The sequence below is a fragment of the Diadema setosum genome, chromosome 19, assembly GCF_964275005.1.
Source record: "Diadema setosum chromosome 19, eeDiaSeto1, whole genome shotgun sequence".
NCBI lineage: Eukaryota > Metazoa > Echinodermata > Echinoidea > Diadematoida > Diadematidae > Diadema > Diadema setosum.
In genome coordinates this window covers 13,437,644-13,462,889 of record NC_092703.1, presented here as the reverse complement: position 1 = coordinate 13,462,889, position 25,246 = coordinate 13,437,644, and the positions used below count along the sequence as shown (strand labels likewise).

At 38.4% G+C, this 25,246-nt stretch overlaps 1 protein-coding gene across 1 annotated transcript in view; it reads right to left on the bottom strand.

Moving 5' to 3' along the window:
• Positions 1-25,246, bottom strand: part of LOC140242574 (uncharacterized) — a 70,138-nt gene that overhangs the window by 6,326 nt on the left and 38,566 nt on the right. Inside the window, exons 3-5 of the mRNA XM_072322318.1 lie at positions 24,574-24,807; positions 20,089-20,760; positions 8,977-9,044 (exon numbers count right to left, since the gene is read on the bottom strand). Coding sequence (XP_072178419.1) covers positions 8,977-9,044; positions 20,089-20,760; positions 24,574-24,807 — 974 coding nt within the window. The remainder of the gene's footprint in view (positions 1-8,976; positions 9,045-20,088; positions 20,761-24,573; positions 24,808-25,246) is intronic.

The following is a 25,246-nucleotide window of genomic DNA, read 5'->3' as shown; positions in this document are numbered from 1 at the left end:
TAGTGTCTCGTTATACAAGTTGTTTCTCTGATCACTCAAATGTACATGTATGCCTTCCTTGCATTCTACAGTCTCCCCACTTTATTTAACTCCATGTATCCTATCACACTATTAGCAATCAAGGACGCATGCTGCATGTTCACCTTATACCACAGTGTACATATGAAGTCTCCATATCCACATTTCTCTGGTTTGTTTGTTGTTGTTTTTAATGTATCTTTTTGAAAAAGAATATTTATTGCACTTCAAAAAAAACTACAAGTGGCCTGAAGAAGTTATGATTAAGAAAAATACAGATACCAAACAACAGAAATATGATTTCTAGGGCTTGATGTATTAATGTCAAACTTCTGAATTGCACATGCTAAGAAGAAGAAAAATGTTAACCCTCCTACACTCCCTGCATTTTAGTTGCCCTGTCTTGTATTGTTACTCTAATTGTTACTCTAATGATCTCACTTGCAGAGGTCCATCAATGATTTACAGAATACTGCATTTCATTCGTACTTAAAGTATGAACAATTCAAATGTTGAATGCATTTCTAGAACCAACCAAGCTTGGATAAGACTTGTTACCTGGAATACATAAACACATCAGACAACTTGACAATGACAAATAAAGTGAATTGCCCATCACATTTGCCACAGTCTGCTTCTACAACCAGAACAGAAAAATGTTGGAGAAACTTCTCTTAAGTATATGCTTTAATAACTCCGGAATAATGATAATTAAAAAACAAAACAAAAAATTACTATTTAGTTTCTTACATCATATCAACCTAGGTCCTGCCGTAACAGGTGAATCGAGACAAATAATAGTGTTTGCTGGACACATTGTTCATGCATGAACATAAACTGTATTGCCATTATACATTACCCCACAAGTGATCGTTCATTGGTGGCCTGGACATATCCCACAAAATGTCCGGCATAGCTTCTGGCATAGCGTGAATTATCCATGGAATGCACACGTCAGCCATTTTCTTGAGTTTTCTTTTTTTTCCTCGGTGTCCACAATCAAACGTAAAAACTTAATGTTCATATGGTCCTCTTTAGACACTTTTCAGCACCTGTCCACAAAAACTTGTTCTACTTTCGCATTCAGCCGCCATGTTGACCTCGCACTGGTGCCCCTTGCGTGGATGCATCTTGCGCGATCCTCATGAAGAAGTCTCGCAGGAGGCGCACGACAAGCGGCAGGCTATCGTCGTCGGCCCGATCATTCCCACGCCGACCGCCACTTCTGCCCGGTGGACCGGACGGGCCATCGTGCAGATCGCAGAGACGTGCAAAGAGACAGTTGGCCAATGGCGTGCAGAAACACATGTATGCACTTGTGGATGCCAGAGAGCAGAGTCAAAGTTGAGGACCTGCTGTGGGGGTCAGTCTCCCACTCGCGTCCAACATTAATCGAGAGATGTCTTGACTGCTACTCTGCCATTGCAAAAGTTTTCCTCCACTACAATTCTCTTTTGCACCAAGAGCAAATGAAATAAGTACCACAGGAGGTCTGTGCTGCTACAAGACATTGAATATTGAACCAGGAAAGGAAGTCGTCACAGGTGCCTCTCCCAATCTTCGGAGTCTTCTCACGGTAAGACAGGTGGCACATCTCCAAGCATTCTGACTCCTCAGAGATACAGAACTGGTGAATACTGTACAGCCAAAGTGTTGTCCCATCACTTTCTGCCTTCAGATGCTAACACACAAAAAGCCTTCCAACACATTGTCCCCGATCATTACACAATCCAGAAATCACTGCAAGACACACCTCCTTCGCAACGTACGTAGATAGAAGCTGATTTACATGTGAATGGAACAGTTTCAAGGTAGACTAAAGACTGTAGACCCAACAATTGTCACTCCCTCCACAGAGCGTCTTCACCAGAGGCCCAGCTAAAGCTTCTTTGTGTATCGGCACTCTTAAATTACATGAGGACTAACCACAGATGATCACTCTTCAATGTTGCAGCAGTGATAATTCACAGATTTTCTTTCTCGGTCGCTTTGCTACGCACACAGCTGGCTCGGTCACTTTGTTGTCCCACCAAAACATTCTGACACAATGCCATGAATCCCTACAAGTCCAGCCAAATCAGCCCTTCTCTATAATTAGAAGACTAACACATCAATTCAAACATGAAACAAAAGAAGGGATCACTCAAGAAAGCAGCAATAAATTTGCCGATATATATCCTCGTGAACTACAACTTTTGCTCGCAGCAACACATCTGCACTTCTTGCCATGTTTAGTTTGATTTTCATGGTTTTGCTCAATTTTCATACACCAGCCACCCGGTCTAATAGAGTCTATTCCCCACCAATGCTTCAATTCATTTGTGCTGCGTCACTGCACAATCACTCAGGCGAAAACACTCTACAATGAGGATTGGCAGTTCCATTTACATCAGAATACTGCAAGAATGTGTCCTAAACTTCTTTTAATCCACTAGTTTACTCCTTCCCTCATTTTGAGACCTTTTCATCGGCAGCTCAACTCATGTGCATTTACAATCTGCAGCCCTTAAAGGGGAATGAAACCCAAATCTGCATGTGGATTGAGTAAATGCAGCAATATTGGTACACACTTCAGCAAAGTTTGAGAAAAAATCCATTCACAATTTATACATTTTTGAAGTTTCAGTGCAGCCATCACTGGATAAGAAGACTACCACAGATCATGATAAAAATGTATTTATGATATACAGAAAAAAATAAAGAGAATTCTACAAAATTTCATTAATTACGAAAAGTACATATTCTATCCACTTGTTACTGACATATATTGAGGGTAATATCATTCCCTCTGTTTAAAATTACAAATAAATTGCTATTTTTCTGTGTATTTTGGGCCACTACATTTCGTTTTCGGGTTTTGGTGGCCCGAACAAGCAACCACAGAAAAAAAGTTAGTGTTGAGTCATGGTACATGCACGTACATACATATATTTAAAAAGATACATACACATAGGTGATAATCTTGAACAGTTTACACTGCTGTTTACAAGTTTGTTATTGTTTAGAAGGGTACATTACAATGTTCAGTAGACTTGAAACAGTCCGTAAAATTCTCAAATTGAAATTTTAGCTCATTTCTATCCCTGCGAACAATTAGGATTTTCAAAAGCACACTCTGTGATGCATGCTATTTCTAGACAAATAACAAAAATCAGAAACATTCCTGTGCTTTAGTGTGAGAGTCCTTTTGTCTGCTGTCCTCAATAGGGGTGGTGTCTTCTTGCCATTTCAGGACAAAGGAAATTTCAGAAACAATGCTGTGATTTGGAAACAAAGGTCCTCTTCTTACTTTCATTTCATTTCTATCCCTACGGACAATTAAAGGAATGGTACAGTCTTGGTTTAGATGGGCTACAGGTTTCTATTATATACTCTGCTTGATAGACTGTTTTTTGTTTCTCCCCACCGCTATTAATTTGTGTGTGTGCATGTTTGTGAGATAATGAGAAACCTCCTTTGAAATACCACTGTTGTGATATGCGCCGCACGGGTTCTTTTTCACTTTCCTTTTTCTCTTATCAAATCTCAGTTTATCGAGACCTCACGCATATCAAAAACAAAATGGGAGATTCAACTTGTGTATTATTCCTTGTTGCTTTTATTCCAGCACAAGTTTCCAAAATACAGGTAGATATTCCATAACACCAACATTGTGAACAAGATACATCCGGGCTGAGAGCTATCTATCCCATGTCTGTCCTCTCCGAACTCCAGGTTCAGACTCCCCTTTCCTCTAAGAAAGCTAGCCCACAACAACTCTAAACAAAAGATCCAACAGACAAACCTCATTCCCCTAGAGTTAATCCTGCTATGTACAGACCCAATTACATTCAGGGTGGCCATTCAATTCCAAACAATGCAACCCCCAACCTGTGCACATAAAAACGTTCATGGCCCCAAGATACAAAAGAGTTGTAGATGCCTCTAAACACATCTATATACAAAAGCTACTTAATTCCTCTGGGAACACAACTTTATTGCCTACCCTGACAAATTCAAGAAACCGTACAAACCCAGGAGTCAACTTCACTAACAATACAGGCACATAATTAAAAGCTACACTAACTTTGTAATTTCCTGCAGGAAGTTTACACACTCTAGTCTATTTGCAACCAGAACTCTGCTGCTATCATCCACAAAATTGTGATTTACTACACCACAAAACATGTAATTCTGAGAGGAATTTACAGTTTATTTGATGAAAATTGGTCTTGAAATAGCCAAGATATCCACAAAAAAAAAAAGAAACGATACTAATAAAATATGACAGGCCATGACTTTTATTAATTTTATTAAAAGATCTCTTTGTTTTACCTTGCTTTTGGATATCTCAGTCATTTCAAAACCGATTTTCATCAAATAAACTTTCAATTCCCCTTTGAATTGTATGCTCTTTAACATTGTACAGAGTGGTTTCTAAATATTTCACAAAAAGTTAAAAGCTGAATCCTCACCCCCCAATAAATACTATGCCATCCCTTCAAGGACACACAATGCACTCTGTGACCCGTGTCATTTCAAGAAAACTTTAAAAAACAAACACAGAAACATTCCTGTGATTCACAGAGAAATTCCTTCGTTTGCTCTGTCTTCAGTCGGGGCAGTGTCTTCTTGCCATTTTAAGACAAAAAAAAAAAAAAAAAAAAATTCAGAAACTATTCGGAAAGAAGGTCCAGAAATGGGGTAAACATCTTGCTGTTAATCCCTCAAAAGATAAAGGATACCAAGAGCCAAAGGATGCCTTAGTCTAAATTCATAGAATAAAATAATCCCCTATTTTATTTCATATGTCCTTCAAACTTTTTGCTCTGAAATGTGAGGTCTAAGAGTTATCACCATCATTTTTGTTGTTGTTGTTATTGTTGTTGCTGTTGTCAAATTTGTATCTGATAGAATAATTTCAAATCATGACAAAAGCGCTACCTGAAACACATCTTGCCACAAATATTTGACCAGGACAAAGAATGTTGTTTCCATGGAATCATACTGTAAATCATGTTGACTAGCTTCCATGAATTTATGAAACATTTTAGCCTTACTAAGTACTCTCAACTTCCCTGTTTTCCCTTGACGGTGCATGATAGGACTGGGCAGGGCAAATTTCATTGGGCCTGGCTTGGGGGGGGGGGGGGGGAATTGAGTATCATCGACATGCTGCTCCCCATAGACAAGGAAATGCCCTGCTATTTATTTACTGGCTCGATTGTTTTAGGTATGTTTAAATCGTACCCACTGAACTGGTCAGAGATCTTTTGATACTGTGACGTTCCAGAATTTTTATACCTGCAAACAATGGAGTTATCACATTCTGAATTCTTGCTTGCGCAAATAATTGTTAAAACTCATTTGGCAGCACTATTTAATTTTGGTAACATTGAGTCGACAATGCTATGCCAGTGCACAGTGTGAGCTCTATTTGATCATACACATACAACAAAATATTATCTCTCTCTCAAAACCAAAATAATTTTGGTAGGTTTAATAGCAATTGTTACATGTTGGGGAAAAGAAATATCATCTATAAGCTCTGAAAATACATTCCTATTGTGACTTGACAATATTCCAGTCATAACAAAAAGGGGAAAATTAGATGTGATTACCACACAACACACTCTGCCCATGCCTACTGCACAGTAACTCCACATTACTAGAAGTGCACAAGCCTCAAAAGTGTGACCACACTTGATCATCATGTGTTGCACATGGGTGCGTAAGATCACCTCATTCATTTGCACAAAGCATAAGGCCAGAGTATAGACCAGACCATTAGTGACTAGATATCTATATTTAGATGTGATTCATCAAATTTCACACACAAAATAAAAATGCATGAGCGTTCCATCAGCTCTTCGGTTCTTATGCACAACCAGAGAACAAAATATTTTCCTATGTGGAGAGGAAATTTGTCTAACCTGTTCCTACAGCTGTACAGTATACAAACAACTAGTGAATGCAAAGTTTGGGTCAGACTATCATGTTTTCATACCAAAATATTAAAAAAAGCTACAAAACAAACAAGGAAATACTGTAGACAAGTCTTTAAATGCATTAAAATAGATGGATATGTATATTTTGCCCAGGGACATTGTAGTAAACTATCAAATTAACCTGTAGTCTACGAACACATAGTGAATGCAAAGTTTGGGTGAGACTATCAGGTTCTCATACCAATATATTACAAGAAGCTACAAAAACAAGCAAGGGAATAGACCTGTATCTAAATACATTCATATCGATGGATATGTATAATTTGCTCAGGGACTTTGTAGTAAACTATCAAATTAACATGTTCTTACAAAATCTACATGGCAAGGAAGGTTGTCTAAACTTTTCCTACGTACAAACAACTATTGAATGCAAAATTTGGGTCAAATAATCATGTTTTCACACCAAGAGGTTTTCAAAAGTGTAAAAGCTACAAAGGAAACAGTGGAATAGACCTGTTTTTTATTCGTTAAAATTGATTGATATGTATATTTTGCCTAAGAACTTCATAGTAAACTATCAAATTGACCTGTTCTTGTAAAATGCATTTCAATTCTTGCAATCTACTGTATATAATTGATGTCATGTCAGGCAGTTAAGTGTGGATAGCTTGTTGCAACACAAAACACAGAGGAATACATTGGAATACATCAGAAAACTGGCTTTCTACATTACGTCCAGAGAAACATAATGGCCCGAATTCACGAAGGTGGTACAAATGAAACCATGGTTTAAACCATGGACAAAAACTATGGAGCGCCAAGTGTTGCGCGGAATATTTCGTTACGAAATTGGTCATTTCGTCGACAAAATGACCGTTTCGTTAACGAAATTATCATTTCGTGGATGAAATGTTCATTTAGTTACAAAAAGTTGTCATTTCGTTACAAAATAATCATTTCATCGACGAAATGACTGATTTCGTAACGAAATATTCCATGCGACACTTGGCACTCCATGGTTTTTGTCCATGGTTTAAACCATGGTTTCATTTGTACCACCTTCGTGAATTCGGGCCATTTAGTTTGCCAGCATCCAAAATCCATTCCTTGTTGCTTTGTGATATCAGACTCATTCAAAATCCTTGTGCGAGATTCCTTCTCAGAGGTCATTCATGACAATTAAATAGCATTTTGGAATTTCTCTCGCATGCCATAGTTGATGAGCAACGTAACAGAACTAAGTATTGATGCAGAATTTCCAAAGAAATAGGAGATAATGTACTGATGGCCAGTAGCGCCACACACAATGGCGTCAGAGCCAACCTTGGGGTGGATTATGATACCTTCAAATCAGCCTACATGGACTAAAGACAAAGCCACCAAAAGCTGAATGCATAATGATTTAAACTCCGATTACATTCCAGAGCATTTCTAAGAGGAGAATTGAGAGTCAGCAAAGAGTGGCCAAGCAGAGACCGGCAACGAAAGAGAGAAAGAAGAAAAAGCCCTTCATGATGGCAGACATCATGCTTCTATAGCAGACCTTGCGGCAGAGGGACCACTGATGTTTTCTTTACCAATTTCCTTAAAGGGATGGCATAGTATTGGTGGAGATGAGAATTGGGCTTTTGACTTTTTGTGAGATACCAAGAAAACACTTATGATATAGTACAGAACATACCATTTTAAGAGGAATTCAAAGTTTATTTGATGAAAATCGGGTTTGGAATGACTGAAACATCCAAAAACAAAGCAAAACAAAGCGATCGTAATAAAGTGTGGGTCCCACACTTTATCAGAATCGCTCTTTTTTGGATATCTCAGCCATTTCAAAATCAATTTTCATCAAATAAACATTGAGTTCCTCACAGAATTACATGCTCTTTCATATTCCATAAGAGGTTTCTCATTATCTCACCAAAAAAAAAAATGTTAGAAACCTGAAATCAGGTCTCAACAAAAACTATACGATCCCTTTAACCCCCTTCTGTGCAAGGGACTTTGGACAGTGTGTACACGGCTATGGGACTTTTCTGTGTCAATCAACATTCAAGGCACACTAAGGGTAAAGCTTTCCTTACAACTTTGTTATTATTGTTGTTGTTGTTGCTCTGCAATGATCTGAATGGAAGCTCTTCTTCTTAACTTGTTAACTTGAGGTAATGGACAGCCACAGGGCACCTGTCACTGCAATATCAACTGTTGAGGATGCAGTAAACCCTTTTGTTTGAATCACCACACCCTCTTGGATCCACAGCACTGATCTCTCTTTTTTTTTTTCTTTTTTTTTTTATAGAACATAGTCAATCAGTGCCATTTTCATTGCAAAAAAAAAAAAAATAAATAAAAAATAAATGAAATTTGAGTTGTGATCAGGGTCCCATCTTTTTCATTCAGCGTTGTCACTGTAAAATAAACATGAAACTTTTGGGGTCACTATTATTTGGGGCGAGCTGATCCACACATGTTCTGAGTGGTAAGCTTACTAGTCAATGTCTGAAGGCCAATCCAGTATACCATGGTGCACCAAAAGCATGGTAAAACTTCATGGGCAATGCATACACAAAAGTCTTCACTTATGCATACAGCACTTTGTGTAAAAAGTGATATACAATGACAGGATGACCAAAAAACAAAACAAAACAAAACAAAACAAAACCTGGCAACACCCACACTTAATCCATAGCAGGTGTTATACATTTCCATCCCTTCTGTGTGCCTTGTAGGTGATACACTTCAATGCAGCTGTCTATGGTTAGTATCCTAGATATGCCAAAGAAGCGATATCGAAGAAAGCATACAGAAGGAGGAAAAGGCTGCCCCTGCGCATGTATGGTTCCCCCAAATGACATGTGGAAATATCTCTTACAATGTACATGTAATGCGCTCACATCAAGAATCAAGAGGGTATTAGAATGCGCACTCATGGTCATTGTTTTCATCATTTGCATTCTGACTCTTGACAGGACGGGTCCTGGAAAAAAAAATTGGAGGGAAGAGAGAAGGTGGTAAGATTTGGTGGTCCACCTACCTGCTTCGTCGGAATAGAGACTCTGTGACGGAATGCGCTGTAGAGTCACGTCATCCCGTTTTCCTTGCCTGTGGAGACCAGAGGAGAAGAAAGGGAAGATGGTGCACATCATGACATCTGGAATATGCAAGGCTCTTTCAGATTCAAGTTGATGCCAATTTTGAATATTACATAATGATAACTCTACCCATGGAGGATCTCCATGACAACCATATTCACTCCTTTTTCCTACTTAAAGGACAAGTCCACCTTCATAGACATATGAATTGAGTGAATGCTTCAATATTAGTAAAACACATCACTGAAAGCTTGAGGAAAATCCGAAAATCGATTCAAAAGTTAGGAATTTAATGAAGTTTCTGCTCAGTCACTGCTGGATAAGAAGACTACTGCAGCTGGTGATGTCACATGTGTACAATGATATAAAGAAACTGTAAAGAAAATTCAACATATTTTCACTTTTCTCGCATAATAAAAGAACATTTGACATGCCTCTTTCAGAAGGTAGTGGGAATAACATTACCCTTAACATACATCAGTGACAAGTCGAGGAAATGTGTTCTTTTTTCCAAAAGAAATTCTCTTCATATTTTCCTTATATCGTTCTATGCACGTGACATCATACACTGTAGTAGTCTTCTTATCCAGCAGTAACTGCGCAGATACTTTAAAAATTCATAACTTTTGAATGGATTGTCTAAGTTTCCCCAAACTTTCACTGATGTGTTGTTCTACTGATATTGCTGCATTCACTGAATCCACATGCACATAAAGGTGGAGTTGTCTTTTAACTTCCTTCTCCCACCTGGGTGGTCCTAGACGGTTTCATCTATGTCCACCAAAATCTTAACCATATATTTGGAACCTCTATGAAGCGATATACAGTGTACTTGTCGAACTCTATGGGCGTGTCTTCATCAGCCCTAAGTTCAAACTAGCGGGACATTTTGCGGTCTTAGTAAATAGCCCGATACAGCGAATGTCGTCTTCATCAGCTCGAACAGTCTGCTTCGGGAAATTAGTCCGAAAATTAACGCATGCGTACTTTGCAATATTACTCTGCCTAGCTCGCGGTTCGAAAGTGGATTTCCCCGCTCAAAATCTCCTATATCACCGTATGTACGATTCTACAACCAGGGAGGTGAGCGGTACAGCAAATTCTCTCCAAAGGGATATTAATAACGCTACTCTTTTGTCCAGTGAGGCATCTTATATGAAGTTAACAAATTGCAATGTTTAAACAAATCAAAAATACGCACAATCTGCAAGAATCTTCAGCTAAGGTAGAGTGGACCAAGAAGAAGTTTACAAAAAACAGCTAGCATGCACGGCACTGAGTTTTATTAGGGAGGTGAGAGAAATCACCTCCCTGGTAGATGTCAGCAACAGTAGGCCTATATATATGTGATCCTGGATGAATACACCGTGCGTGGGGGTAATGTACTATACACAATTACTAGCTCGTACATGCGTTTTCTATTGCCAGCTGGCTAACCAGAAGCATGGAGGGATCGAGAAAATTTCGGGCTGATGGAGACGCACCCAAGATAGCGCGCTATTTCACGAATTAGCGCTCTAGTTGACAAACTAGACCAAGATTTTGGGGGAAATTTTCCCGATCAAATAGCGCGCTATCTGCGTCTTCACTACACAGATAGCGCGCTATTTTGACATCGGACTAGTTTGGTAACCGCAAGATAGCGCGCTATTTTGAAACTTCGGGCTGATGAAGACACGCCTTATATGATCAGTAAAGGATAGTCCTAACTCTGGCACAAAAAAAACAAGAAAAAAAACCAATGCACATACATGATAAAGCTGGTATATCCAATGAAAGTTTTATGCATCATTAGAACATTTGTGAGATTGAAGAAAATATCTGAATCTATTTATTCATAGTTTGACTTTATGGCTCAAGTGACTATCTGATTACCAACCACTGTAAACAACTGACATTATACTGAAATTGCACCTCAATTCTAATCAACATTCTATTTGCATCACAACAGGTATATGTACAGTTATGACCGATATCACCTCCATGAGAATATTTGACACTTCATATAATTTTACAGCTTTCTAAGTTTATGTCTTGTTTTAACAGAATCTCTACCATTCCACTGGTTTGATATCAATTTACATAGCTAGTTTGAGTATGTCATGGAATTTTACTTTTGGCTAATCCTTGATGAACGCATGTGATTTTCACTTTTGACTGTTCTATTTTTTCGCTCCTGTTCCATGTTTTGATCTCTAGTCTGGTTTCATCAGGAGCTGCTCCACTTCACATGAGCCATAAGCAATTGAAGACTCCTTTTGGTTTGGGGTTTTTGTTGTTTTTTTTCCCCAGCACTGCCTATCTTTGGTCATAAATACCCCACCCAAACTTGAGGGAGAAGGAGGTATCTAGACAACATGTGTACTAAATTCTCTTATAACATGTGATTTTCTCTCAAAATGACACCTGCTTTTGGATTGATTGCACATTAGGACTCTGGCATCTCTGATGCATCACCATATGGCAAGCAGGCAGGTACATGTAAGGGGGGGGGGGTTGGAGAGGGACATGATGGGTACAATGTATTGTTTACCATCGGGAGCAGTAATTTAACAAATTGTCAAGTTGCCACATTTGATGCATATGTGTAGGTCAGATGTATCATAAAACATCTTTGACAAAATACAACAGCAGTTCTAAATAGATACCAGTCTCACTGTGGCTGTATATTACAATGCAATTGAAATGAAAAAAAAAAAATATAACACAGTACATTGATTTGAGATTATAGTACCGTACTACTTGAATTAGATCAAGGTGGCCCAAGGTTACAACTTTGACCTAAACACCTCCATTACCCTTTTTTGTACCCATGCCCTTCAGCCAAATCTTGCAGAGCTCATTTAAGCCTGTCGAAACCATTGGTGACCATATTCTGTACAATGTCAATGTCATTTAGGGGGTCTGGGTCTTGGAGAGTTAAAGGACAAGTTCACCTTCATAAACATAAGGATTGAGAGAATGTAGCAATATTAGTGGAACACATCATTGAAAGTTTGAGGAAAATCTGACAATCCATTCAAAAGTTATGAAGTTTTAAAAATTTTTGTGCAGTAACCGCTGGATGAGAAGACTACTGCAGTGTATGAATAACTTAGATGTCACATGCTTACAACAATATAAGGAAAATATAAAGAGAATTTCACAAAATTTCATCTTTTGATAAAAGTACACATTCCCTTGACTCATTACTGCCATATGTTAGGGGTAATATTATTTCCCCTGCCTTTAGAAAGAGGCAAGTCAAGTGCTCTTTTATTATTTGAAAAAAAGTGAAAATATGTTGAATTTTCTTTACATTTTCTTTATACTGTTGTACGCATATATGACTCACAAGCTGTAGTGGTCTCCTCATCCAGCGCTTCCAACACAAAAATTTTAAAAATTCATAACTTTTGCATCGATTGTCCAATTTTCCTCAAACTTTCACTGATGTGTTCTACTAATATTGCTGCATTCTCTCAATCCTTATGTTTATGAAGGTGAACTTGTCCTTTAACTTTGCTGCAAAGGTGGTCTGACTATTGACAGACCTTTTCTGATAATACCCAACCTTACAGAGTATACCACTCTGATACAATGGTGATGCAATTGAGCATCTCACCCTATTCACTGACCATTGAAGTGGTCTCAAGTCTGTGTCAAACAAAGCTTTGCTAGGGTTAAACGTTTATGAGGAAATAAGAGCAAGATTTAAACACCCCCTCCCCCCCCCCCCCCCACTCGTCTGTGCTAAAACCATTTGAAAGCGAATACATGACACAAACTGTTTTGATTCCCAGTGCGAAATTTCCGGGGCGAGGTAAAGGTAAAACCTAGCCACTGAAAGCCTGTGATCTTTTGAAATAATTCATTGAATTGGAAACACTGAATTCACAAATGACAAAAATGACGAAGCCTAAAAAACAGGGTCTGGTAAAAATCAGTGTGAGATAAGTGGGGGTCTCACATAACTTCCGAGGCTCCCTGGAGGTATTGTCATAATAGGTCCCTATCCGATTGGTCAATAAGCTGACAATGAATACGTCCTGTTAGATTCCTCTAAATACATTTGCCATAATTTTGGCTTACATATGTGGAGTTTATTTCATTTCATTGATTCTTTTCAAATCACTTTTTTTTTTCAATAAATTCTTTGCAGACAGACATACCAAAACATTAATGAAAGAGACATACAGATTAAAAAAAAAATAATAAGCTGCTGGGAGAGAAATGGAGGATGAAAGTATACAAGTGCTTACAGATTAAAAAAAACAAAACAAAGCTTTTACATTGTAACACTACCTAGCACATCTTTCTTTATGTTTGTCATAAACACAGCATCCAGGTACAGAGTACACAACAAACACGGTCAACTCAATATTCACAAAATCATAAGTAACATGTTTGTATGCATGTTTGTACAAGCAAGAAATGCAATGCTTTGGTGCACTTGTTTGTTTGTTTTTTGGCTTTCTTGCTTGTTTGTTTACAAATCTTTATATTTTTGCAGTAAGCACGCACAGAAAAGCAGCATATCTAAAAGTACTGGATTTATCTACGCATGCATGCGCAGAGCAGAGGTCTTGGCTCACACACAGGGTTTCGGGTCACACGTTGGAAACAAAGGATATGATTTGATTGTGGTAACATGAGGGTCTATTTGAAGGAATCACAGGCAAAGGGGGGGGGGGGGTGTGGGGAGACCAGGGAGGGGATGAAAGGCTGGGGAGGGGATGGGAGGAGAAAGGAAGGGGTTAAGCAATGTTACACACTGGCACTGGTCCGATGGTCCCTGATCAGTAAAAATCACTGTTGACATGTAACATTTTCAGGAATGGACCAGTAAAACATGGAGAAACTGGGTAAATACTGGTCCGACAGACAGGTTGGACCAGTAGAAAAAAAAATAAGTTAGTGTGCAGCCCTGGGTTGAAATCTTCAATAACTTTCTGTCGAGTCAAAATGCATGTAAAGCTAACAAAAAGGAAACATACTTTGACATGCCAGGAAAGAGCCACATGGAGGGAGGGGGGACCTAGTTTAAGAGAATGTGGAATAGGGCAAGAAAGATTAGCATCAGCTGGACAAATAGTCCTACTGGAAGACAACTATTAAACCAGATACCTTCACATGCATGAAATTTTCCTGTAATTTTGCAAGGGACAATGATTCACGAAAGTAAAATACACATTACAAAAAGAGTGTTTAGTCTACATAATGCATTGAATGCCAGTGGCAGTTTGCTAATAACTATTCACGCCAAGACAATGGCCATCGGCTCCGTTTTCGCAAAAGTTTAATGCCGGGAATGTTTCTGGCTTTACGGCACTTCTTGTTATAGCAAGGACTCACGGAATAAATATCATAAAGTGCTAGTTTTAATGAAAGTGGAGAAGGGTGAGGAAGGTTTACCTTGTGCTTTTAGGATTTATCCTGTCAGATGAATCAAATACTAGTAAAAGATTGCTTGCTTTTCAGCAAAGATTTTAAAGGTACTGTTTGCCAACGGGAGCAGTGATTTAAAAAATGTTCAAGTTATTACATTTGATGCATATTATGTGTAGGTCAGTTGTATCACAAAACATCCTACCATATAAAAATTTTGCAAGAAAGCATAAAATCTAAGCAGATGTCACTATTTTTCTTGATAACCCATAACTGTTGACGGTTTTGTCTAGAAACAATTTCATTATAACTATTGTTCAAATTTTGTATATTTGACGGTACTTCACATGATTATACTGATTAACCTGTACTTTACATTCATGTTGTTTCTGTCCCTAACTCAAATTTTAAAACTATTTTGAAGCACTACAGCTAGGACTTTGTTTCATCTGCAAATGGTAAATATTGCCTTTAAATGATTAAACTGTTGCAGAGAACTAGTTTCATTACAAGTGGAAAATAGTGAAAGGTTGCCTTCAGCTTAACGACTTTATGCTGTCACACGAACTGATAGCAGATTATTGGCTTTCGGCAGAATGGATTAACTGTACGTACTATGGTGTCCCAGTTTCAGTCGAAAGGTCAACTTTTGTTGAAAGAATTCATAACTGCACATTGAAGAAATAATGAGGAACTCACAGTAAAAAAAAACAAACAAAAAACCCTAACCAACAACAAACAAACACACAAATGAGGACTCAAATGCTTTCTGAATAGAGCATCTTACGTCATCATATAAAGCTTTTCACAGTGCAAAGATATCTAGTCCTTCATACGTACTGATTATCTAATAGATGAGGTAAACACTTGAATTCAAAAGAAAATCTTTTGACTAAGAAAAAAAAAACTAGAGTAATTTCTGCCTCGAAAAAGTGGGATTTTAGCATCTTAAGTATGTCTGTTACCAAAAATACAAGGATGAATAGACAGGTATAAAGGAGGATTCAAAAAACAAAAACAAAAAAAGCAAGCAAAAACTTTCTGTTAAAGAGCCATGAGTACTTTTAACAGCAAATGGAAAAGAATTAGATTTCTTTATCCACTGTAGCCGGTGAGGTACTTATCAGATAATCTGTCATCCCTGACTGACCTATAACCAGACTGTGAAACTAACAGAAACCTTTAAAAAGTGTCAGATGATGGCAATTTTGTGCACTTTAGAGCTATTGATGAATAAACAGCTTCCTCAGTCGGATTTCTTCTCTCAAATTCCTTTTTTTTTCCCCCCTTTGAAATCTTTCCACAAGGGGAGCAAGTGGTATGGGGTGACTTTAAACACGTACAAGATGTTTTGTTTTGTTTTGTTGTTGTTGTTTGTTTGTTTTTTCAATGAAAGAAGGGGGTGGGGGCTGGCTGATGTTTGATAACATGGAATAAAGGATAAGCTCAAGGGTTTTTACTGCTAAGAGAGAGGAGGGTGGCGAGACTTGGGCTAAATTTTATCATTTGGCCCATTCCATTTCAATCTACAATGTACATATAACTGGCCACATGATTCTTTTGACATACAGTATGTGAATATATGTGACCCGCTACAACAAGAGGATCCTAAAGTCGCTGACGGCCGAGCGGAGAAAATCGAGTTTGAAGTCACATCATCAAAATTGGTCAAAACAATCAGATTTCTGTTTTTGGCAAAATTTTGTAATCTAATGTTTTGTCCATCATCTGCCGAAATTTCGAAGCTAAATGAGCAAAGGAAAGGCAAGAAATTAGTGTTTTTCTGGGCCATGATTTTCCGACTTTCAATGTAAGAGAAACGTGTCCGAAGATTTGGATTTAGTGCCACAGCTAGACCCCGCCCCTAGCAACGAGGGAGTGATCTTATTGGTCAGTGCATGGCATCCTGATTACTGATTGGTTGTGCGTAGACCGCTGGCGCTAAGCTTGACTGAACATGGCGGAGGTCGCTAGGAGCGTGCCTTCTATTGTCAAGCGGTGAAAACTGTCTCGCCTCCCCATGACCACGATAGCATCGGAAGGACAACTTTGAAGGCATTTTTCTCTAAACTCTGATTTCCTCAACCACTTGACATGCGTTGATTAAATCATCGATATCTCCGCAACCGAGTACTTTAATGAGTTGTGCTATATATGAAATTAAAGTAGAAGAGCACGGGAATAACATCATACCAATTTCAGAAAATTGTCCTCCCCCGACTTTCCAATCCTTTTGTTGTAGTGGGTCACATATGTATATGCATAAAGAAATGAAAATTACTTCCCATGATAATGATGACTGGGTTTTTTGACCTGAAATTTGGCAAATATAAGTAAAAGGGATATACATAAATCCCCATGCGCAACTTAATAATGCTGCTTCACAAAACCAATGGAAAAGTTTTTGAGTATTTGTTATAACCTTATTGTTCTTATGTCACAATTTCCTAGGAAAAATATTTTGACTGAGCGCGAGAAAACACACAAAAAGAAAGGAGAGGAGAAAAAAAAAGGAAGACAAAACTTCCAATTCATTGGTCAATACTAGAAATTAAACCCAAATTCAAAATACCATTGTACCCTTCAAATCATAATCATTCCCCATGATCCATAATCACCTCTCAAGAAAATTATTTCAGAACATTTCAGAGAGCTGCACAGAGAATTTCTTTTGACTGTCTCTCTCACATATTTATATGGTTATTGAATATTTCCTATGAAACAGCTGATTCGCCATAAATTTAGTGAGTTTATATTTTGGTGAATCTGGACTTTCCGACAATTTTGTGAGTGGTTGGATTCATGAGCACAGAGTGGGGTAATGGACAGAGAAACATACCCATGCACCTCACATTCATGTCGGGATCAGCGTTAACAATTTAATAGCATGAAGTCAAATTTCTGAATAGCAACAGACCTGCAAAATTCAGAAAATAAACACCTTGCAAAATATGTGGCAGACGCAGTACTTTTGTAAGGCACATGGCATTTAGAAGTTGCATGAAAGCTGTTTTTTTACATCTGCACAGAAACATACACTCAGTTTGCATAATTACCCTATCGGTGCTGTTTCACTTTTTGTTTTAATTTCTTTGACAATCAAGTATGCAGTCTACAAAGGGAGCTGTTTCTGTTTGGCAGAAAAGTCCTTGCAACTGTTCTAGTGACAGAATCCCGTCTGGTAGCAAATGTCAAATCAGAAAGGAACAAACAAACCTACACACAATTTTCTGTGTTTGCAGGGGTCTCATCTCTAGAGGGCACTATTCTTTTTTTAACAGCCCTTGCAACAGAGAACAGCCAACAGTATGGAAAGAGCACCCTGAACCCATGTAACCATCCAAACAGTAATCTTCAATGTTTGTGAGAGTCTTGTTTCAAGAGGGAGCTATTCCATTTTACAGTCCTTGCAACAGAGAGCAGGAAAAGAATGGAGAGAGTACCCTGACCCATATAACCATCCCAATAGCCATTTTTAGTGAAAGTAAGATATTATTCAGAGGGGTGAAGGTTCAGGTGTGAGTTTCTTCAATATGTCTCCCTCTACAAATGAAATTTGTTAAGATCGCGACAGTGGTTCCTTTTTTTTTTTCCTGACATGTTTGTTAATTCATAGATCAGCAGTTGTGATCTTAGCAAATTTCATTTGTATAGGAAGAATTGAAGAAACTCACACATGAGCAATCTTCATTATTTGCAAGACTTGTCTCAAGAGGGAGCTATTCTAGTTTACAGTCCTTGCAACACAGAGTAGCAAAAGAATGAACACAGTTCCCTGAACAGATGGAAGAAGATTATTTTGGAGATGTGCTGCATGACTACCCTTCGGATCTTCTAATAGTGTACTTTGTCAATTACACAACAGTCACCACAAGAGGGAGCTGTTCTTCTTTCAACAAGGTATAACATCAAAGAAACACTTCATCAACAATAGCAGGGAAAGGCAGGCATTGTTTGGGCTAATCCCTTCCAACTAGTCGCTTCTTTCCCTTTCATTCTCCAGCAACAAAGATCATCAAGAGGGGGCGCTGTTCTCACTGAGAAAAGGTTTTGCAGCAGAAAGGGACAGAATTTCCAGCAGTTCCTCCATTTTGTGCAGACACACCTTTCAAAATAAACAAGCAGCACAATGAGGTCTGTGTACATAGTTGTTTTAGATATTTTGTACTGCTTTGTATTTCATAAAGAACAATGCCACCATGGAATCTGTGTTTAAATTTTTACATGATGCAGCATATTGGTTTTATCTTCTTTTTGAATAATATTTTGTATTACTCAAGGATTTACATTCTATCATACGAAAGACTGAAGCCAGGTACAATTGTACAATTAAAAAGTACAAAAATGCACACAAATATGCACATACAAGCAAAAATGTCAAAGCCAAATTGCTCCTCCATTTTTGCCACAAGCACCCCTTTTCCATTTTGCAAGTTAAAGGGGAAGGCTAGTAACTGATCAGTGGGAATCAGTGGGAATGCTGGAGGATGATTGCACAAATCCTTGTGGGATTCATTTAAGAGTACATTATATATCTATTGTTGTGTGAAAATTATTTGCTTCAGAATGGTCTCACATTCAAGTAATGTGCAGTTTAATGTTTCCAGGTTAGCGTGCCTGGTCAGTGACGGGGCATTAATCTGCACATTACTTGAATATGAGACCGTTCTGAAGCAAATAATTTTCACACAACAGTAGATATATAATGTACTCTTAAATGAATCCCACAAGGATTAGAACAATCATCCCTCACCATTCCTACTGATTCCCACTGATCGGTTCCTAGCCATCCCCTTTAAAACAATCACACTGCTAGCTCTCGCTAATCCCATCTTCTCTATATTCACAGACAGTCTCATTGCAAGCCTTTGTACAGAATTCTGGTACATGACTGATCAGGCTCTAATGCAGCATATATTTCTTGGGTTTTCTTTCTTTCTTCTTATCTTTTTTTTTTTTTTTGTCTCTAGAAGAGATATAATACTGTGGATTTGCCACAGGAAGTCCAGGAATAATAGCTGGGAAAAAAGGATAAGAAAGGCAGTTACAGAGCTGGCACTACTTCCAAATTAGTTACATTCAGACGGCAATCCTTAACCTTCGAGGATAAGCTTACTTTGAGGATAAGCTCAATGGGGCGCCGAGGGCCGCACGGTCGATTTCCCTGAAGAAATGACTGATTCGTTGGCAAAATTTCCGATTTCATGACAAAATCGACCGTGCAACATTTGGCAACCCATAGAGCTTATCCTCAAAGTTAGGTTCTCCTCGAGGTTCAATAAGGATCAACGTCTGAACGTAACTTTTCAAATTCAGAGGAGATTCCAAATGTCAATCAGGGAGATACTTGGGTGTTACATGCATCTCAATTGGCAAAAATGAATTCCCAAATCATGATTGTTTCCATATTCTTTGTGATAAGACAAGAGAGAGATATGGAATTTTTTAGGAAGTCCCTGAAAATAAATTAGGTGGGTTTGCCAGCTCTGCAGATAATGGAAGAGCAGTTAGGAAGGGGTGTGGTGACAGGGGTTAAGAGATATTGGAGTGGGAGGAATATGGTCATTTTGGTGTCAGCAGCATGTGCAGATATTTTCTATTCCTTTTTTATTTTTTATTTTTGAAGAGTATATGCGCAAAGAATGGGGAGAGGTATCGAAGTAAAATGTGTATGACCTCTGTCTGACCTTTGACCTGACCCCTGTGTGGAAGCCACAAGCGATCTATCAGGAGATGAGTGGTAAGGACCACGAGCTCGCGATGAGGAGGGTGATGATGCGGCAGAGTTCGCCTGCGATGATGGCGTGCTACCCCTATCACTGCCTTCTCTTTCGCCCCCGCGTGGGCCCCGCTTCTTCCTATAGTGCCTGCCCCGGCCGTCTTCGGTCTCTGACGCCGGGGGCGTGGACGTGTCGTCCACCCCCGGGGGAGCTCGGCGGCGCGGAACGTGCGGCGAGAGCCAGGGGCTACTCGGAGTGCTAGAATCATACCTTGTGGCGGAGTGGTCGTCCAGGCCGTGCTGGTGGGACACGCTGCCGCGCTGCGAGACGCTGGGCCCGATGCTCTCCACGCCGGACAGCGTGCTCTGCTGGTAGCTGTTGTCGCTGGTGTAGTCTTCGTCGTCTTCGTAGCCGCCGCTGAGGTCCCCGCTCTCGCCCATGGACGAGGCGTTGGCGATGCGGCCGTTGTAGCCCGAGTCGGAGGGGCTTATCTGCAGCGGGGCGCTAGTGATTATCACGTCAGGGTCCTGTCCGAGTTTGGACTTCTGCAAGGAGGCCTTGACCAGATCAGTGCCATAGAGCTCTGCCTGGCCTTCCTTCATGGGACCAAACGCATCACCAGACTCCAGGCGGATTTGACTGCAGAAGACATTTTGAAAACGAGCATGACATATGACACCTTGGTATATCAGCAAAATACATATACAAGAGCACAGAGGGCAATCATTTCATTCCATGTTGCAATGCATATTTTAGATGAAGGTGATTCAGTAATGACGTATGTGTCAGCTATTGGATGAGTGAGGATTACTAAAAATATTTTGTATCATTCGCTCACATGATTCTAATTGGTATCACTGCATTTTGAAAACAAGTGGAACATTCCTTAATCTTCTCCTATGATATACAATGTACAATTTTGCGTCTGATTTGACTTAAGACTTGTTCTATTCTGGTCGAATGGTAATTGGTAGATATACTTGGGGTGGCTTTTCATTTTCATTCGTAAAATTTGCTCAGAATGCAAATTGTCACACAGAATTCCTTGTACAGCAAAATCTTCCTGGAATACTCTGACTCCCATGAAACAGATCACTTATATCAACAATCACATACCACATTTCTATTCATGTACCCAACATGTCTCATTTCTTGGAAATAGAGGAGGAAATACATATTAATCATGAAGAATTCTTATTGCCAAACGAGCATACTCAATTCTTGTTAAGTTGATATATTTGTGATTAAAGCTAAAAAAACACAATAACAACAAACAAACAAGAAAATACAGAATACTTTTAATAACTTCAAGACTATTACTTGTTATGGGCAATTCCACGTTACTCACGTTACACTTTTTAGGCGTCTCTGCATATTGTAATTGTCATATTTTTTATACTGGAAGGTTTGACATACTCTCTGTTGTACAATAGATGCGCAAGTCCTTAGTCTACCATGCAATATTAATAGAATTTTACTAACCACATCCATACCGGAAATAAAGACAAAATACTTTCGTTACTCACGTTACATTTTTCGGGACGACATAAAAAGCCAACATGCCTTTATTCAAAAAGTGTCCTCATACTGGGCAGTATTTCAAACAACTGTTGTATAATTTATATAACTCATGTTGGGGTACTCAAATATAGGGGGTCAAAATTTTGAGAGCATTGGAAATATTTGACAGCGATAGCAAAATCGTTGTTACTCACGTTACACGTTACTCACGTTACATATTAGCTCATAATCACTACCACATAACTGACCACGAGAATTAGCTGGAAACTAAATACTTTTGATATATCTAACCTCTACAGATATTTTGTCACTAAGATAAAACAACATTGGCACTCTTTCATACTTTTCCCACTATCATACGGTCATATATTCCACATACTTTACTTTTATCAGAATCCGAGTAACCACTATAAACCGAATGCAAGAAAATATAAAGTAGTAGATACTAGTTCATGCAGTGAATTAAAATATTATCCTTCTATTCCCTTTCACAGGAACTTTAATGTAAGTAGTTTTAATCATGAGTGAAACACTTGATTTCATAAATTGTAAACTACTTTAGAAATATGTATAGTACATATGTCTACAAATTTCATCCAGCTACTGTTACCAGTGTGGACTTTCCTCTCTATGTCAGGGCTGCCAACTCTCGTGCAATTAGCATGAGACTCATGCAATTCATTAAATATTAACTATCTCTGATAAAAGAATTCTCACACTAAACCCCCAAAACAGCATGTAAAAAGAAAAAAAAGTAATGTCCCTAAAATTCCTGATTATCCGAACATGCAATTATGCCCATGCCCAAACTTTCGAGATTTTCCTCGCAGGCAAATCTTCTCTATGGCATGTGTTGAAATCTTTACTAGAGTATGCGCCAAATCCACCAGTTAAAATGCAAAATTGATAAAGTTCACTCCAGTGAAAAGGGGGGAGGGGAGACAACCCCCTTCCACACCATCCCCAACCCCCTCCCCACCACTGTCACTTCGATTAGTCGCTTGCTTACTCACACTTCACTCCAAATTCTCACTCTAGTTTGGCAGCCCTGCTATGTACAGTCTTAACTGATCTACCTCTTAACCCAAAAATATTCTTGTATCTTCTGGTAGTGGTGAATTCTAACTTTGAGTAAGTTATTGTAGTTAAGCAATTGTCATTATTTGGGGTTGATAATCCCAGAGAATAATGTATAAAAAGCTGTAACACTGACAATTCTTGTAAATGTGTTAGACACACATGTACAAAACTGTATGTGTATATACCAGCTGCCAGAAAATGATTATTGTTACCCCCCCCCCCTCACTCAAAAAAAAAATGTAAAAAATGGCATTGTAAAAAGAGACAATGCCAACTCTTGCTCAAAGTTACATCAGATATAACAAATTTTTGTTAATCTATTATGCTTACAATAATTCATTTGTAAATTGCATCGAGATGCAACATTAATTCCCATTTGTCCTATGATTGCTCCACTAATCAATTCCCAAAATTGTACAAATTACAACCTTAAGCATTAAAAAAAAGATCAAGCTGGCTCTAGAAGGGATTTAAAGTTATCCATAGCTGATATCTGAAACGATATAATGTAAGACTTAGAACTTATCAAAAAAAAATATATAATTTCCACGGTTAATAGCCACATCTGGTTTGTTTAGTTTGCCAATCAAGATTTTCTTTGGATAGCAATTGTGTTTAGCCTATTAGATAACAACCAATTCAAGCAAGGTCATGTAAGGTTATTTACAAGACCATACTCTCTTTATGCTCCCTCAGCTTACTCAAGTCACACAAAAAAATTTTGCTGTCATTGGTGTAGAAATATATTTGTATTTCGTGATTTTTTTGTCGTTACTCACGTTACACCCTTGTTACTCACGTTACATTGTTACTCACGTTACAATTTTTGAACCTCTCTCATTATAATACAACTGCATGTACACAACTCTTTCACCATTTTTCATGTTTGGTAGAGGCAGTATGAAGAGAATTTCCATTGGCACTTTTTAAATCCAAGGGAATATTAAGATATGAAACTATTTGAGTATTTTCGTTACTCATGTTACATTAGTTTTAGCAGTTTGGCAGTATGCATTCTACCAATTCATGGGGATACGGATCATTTTTTCCTCACTGACAACTAGTAACTGATACCCAATACATCATAAAAATCAACAAATCAATTACATACCATTCTTTTATATTCTATGGATTCAACTCAAACATTCAAGTACATTTCCAATGTAATTCTCAATGAAAATGTAATTTGACTTTAAAGTGTAATATCTGCCATTCTGGAGGTATATTAGTGTAAAAAATGGCTGTTCCACATGCCCAGACGTATACTGAACAAAATAAAATAGGTGGCAAGTTTCAACGTAACAATTTATTTTTTCACCCCATGGTACCAATCTCATGGAATTGCCCTTATGTCACAAGTATGGTATCACTGGAAAGGTTTTGTGTTGCTCTATCTGATGATACACTCTATACTTCAATACGTATGCTTAAAATTGGCTCTTAGCTTATTTGGGGATGACACTCTTCTTACAGGCATTTCCAAAGTGAAAGGGTACATTTCAGTAATTTCAGCAATTTGGGCTATCTCTCATTAAAATGTTTGAAAGATTGTATTGTATTGAGGGGGTAATACACGCTGGAAACAGAAAATAACCCAACATACCTGAAATGTACCCTTTTACTGTGGAAATACCCTTATTTCTTATTATCTTCTGGCTGGTTGTGCATATTTTCAACAACATGCATGTCAAATTCCCCATATTTCTTTGAACGTTCTGTCGAAAAAAAAAAAGTGAAAATGAAAGTTTGAATTGAATTGAATTGAATTGAATTGGAATATAAAGCACACTTGCTGCAAAAATTCTTGGAACTCTTGGAACTCTTGGAAAAAGAAGATCAGGATGAACTCACAGTTGTTTGTTGCAGATGGTACACAGCCATTTCTTGGTCATGGGGAGAACCACCTTGCAGTTAGTGCAGACCTTTTGTTGGCATTTCGGGCACACCTCCCCGGAGTTGATGAACGCCCCCAGGGGCTCGCGGCACCGGGCGCAGACCTTATTGCTGCTCGCCGCAGCCGCGTCCTCGTCATCGACCTTGATGGCCGACTTCCTGCGGAGCTCGTAGAGCTCATTCTTCAGTTTCCTGAAAAGATCCAAGGCAGAAGTTGTTTTCATTTTTTTTTCTCTCTTTTAAGATGCTTATTTTCTTTGAGGAAACTCTTTCAAAAAGACATACACAAGAAAGGCCATATCTCATTCAAAACACTGTTTTCTGTTGCATTACATTTTCTGGAAAAAAAAAATGTAATTGTTGTCTTCATATGGTCTTCATGAAAGTATTTGTTTTGCAAGGCCAACATTCTGCAAGAATGGATATTTATTTGGACTGCTTGGTTTACTGTTGGTCTGACCAGTCTTGCCAAAACTGTCCAATAGGTTGGGAAATTCACAAAAATGTCACACCTTAAATCAATATTAGACACTGCAAAGTTTGTTACTCTGAGAGAAACAATAAAATATGTATACTAATATACAAGCAAGGGGCTATATCAAACATTATATTGGTCTGTATAATATCATAA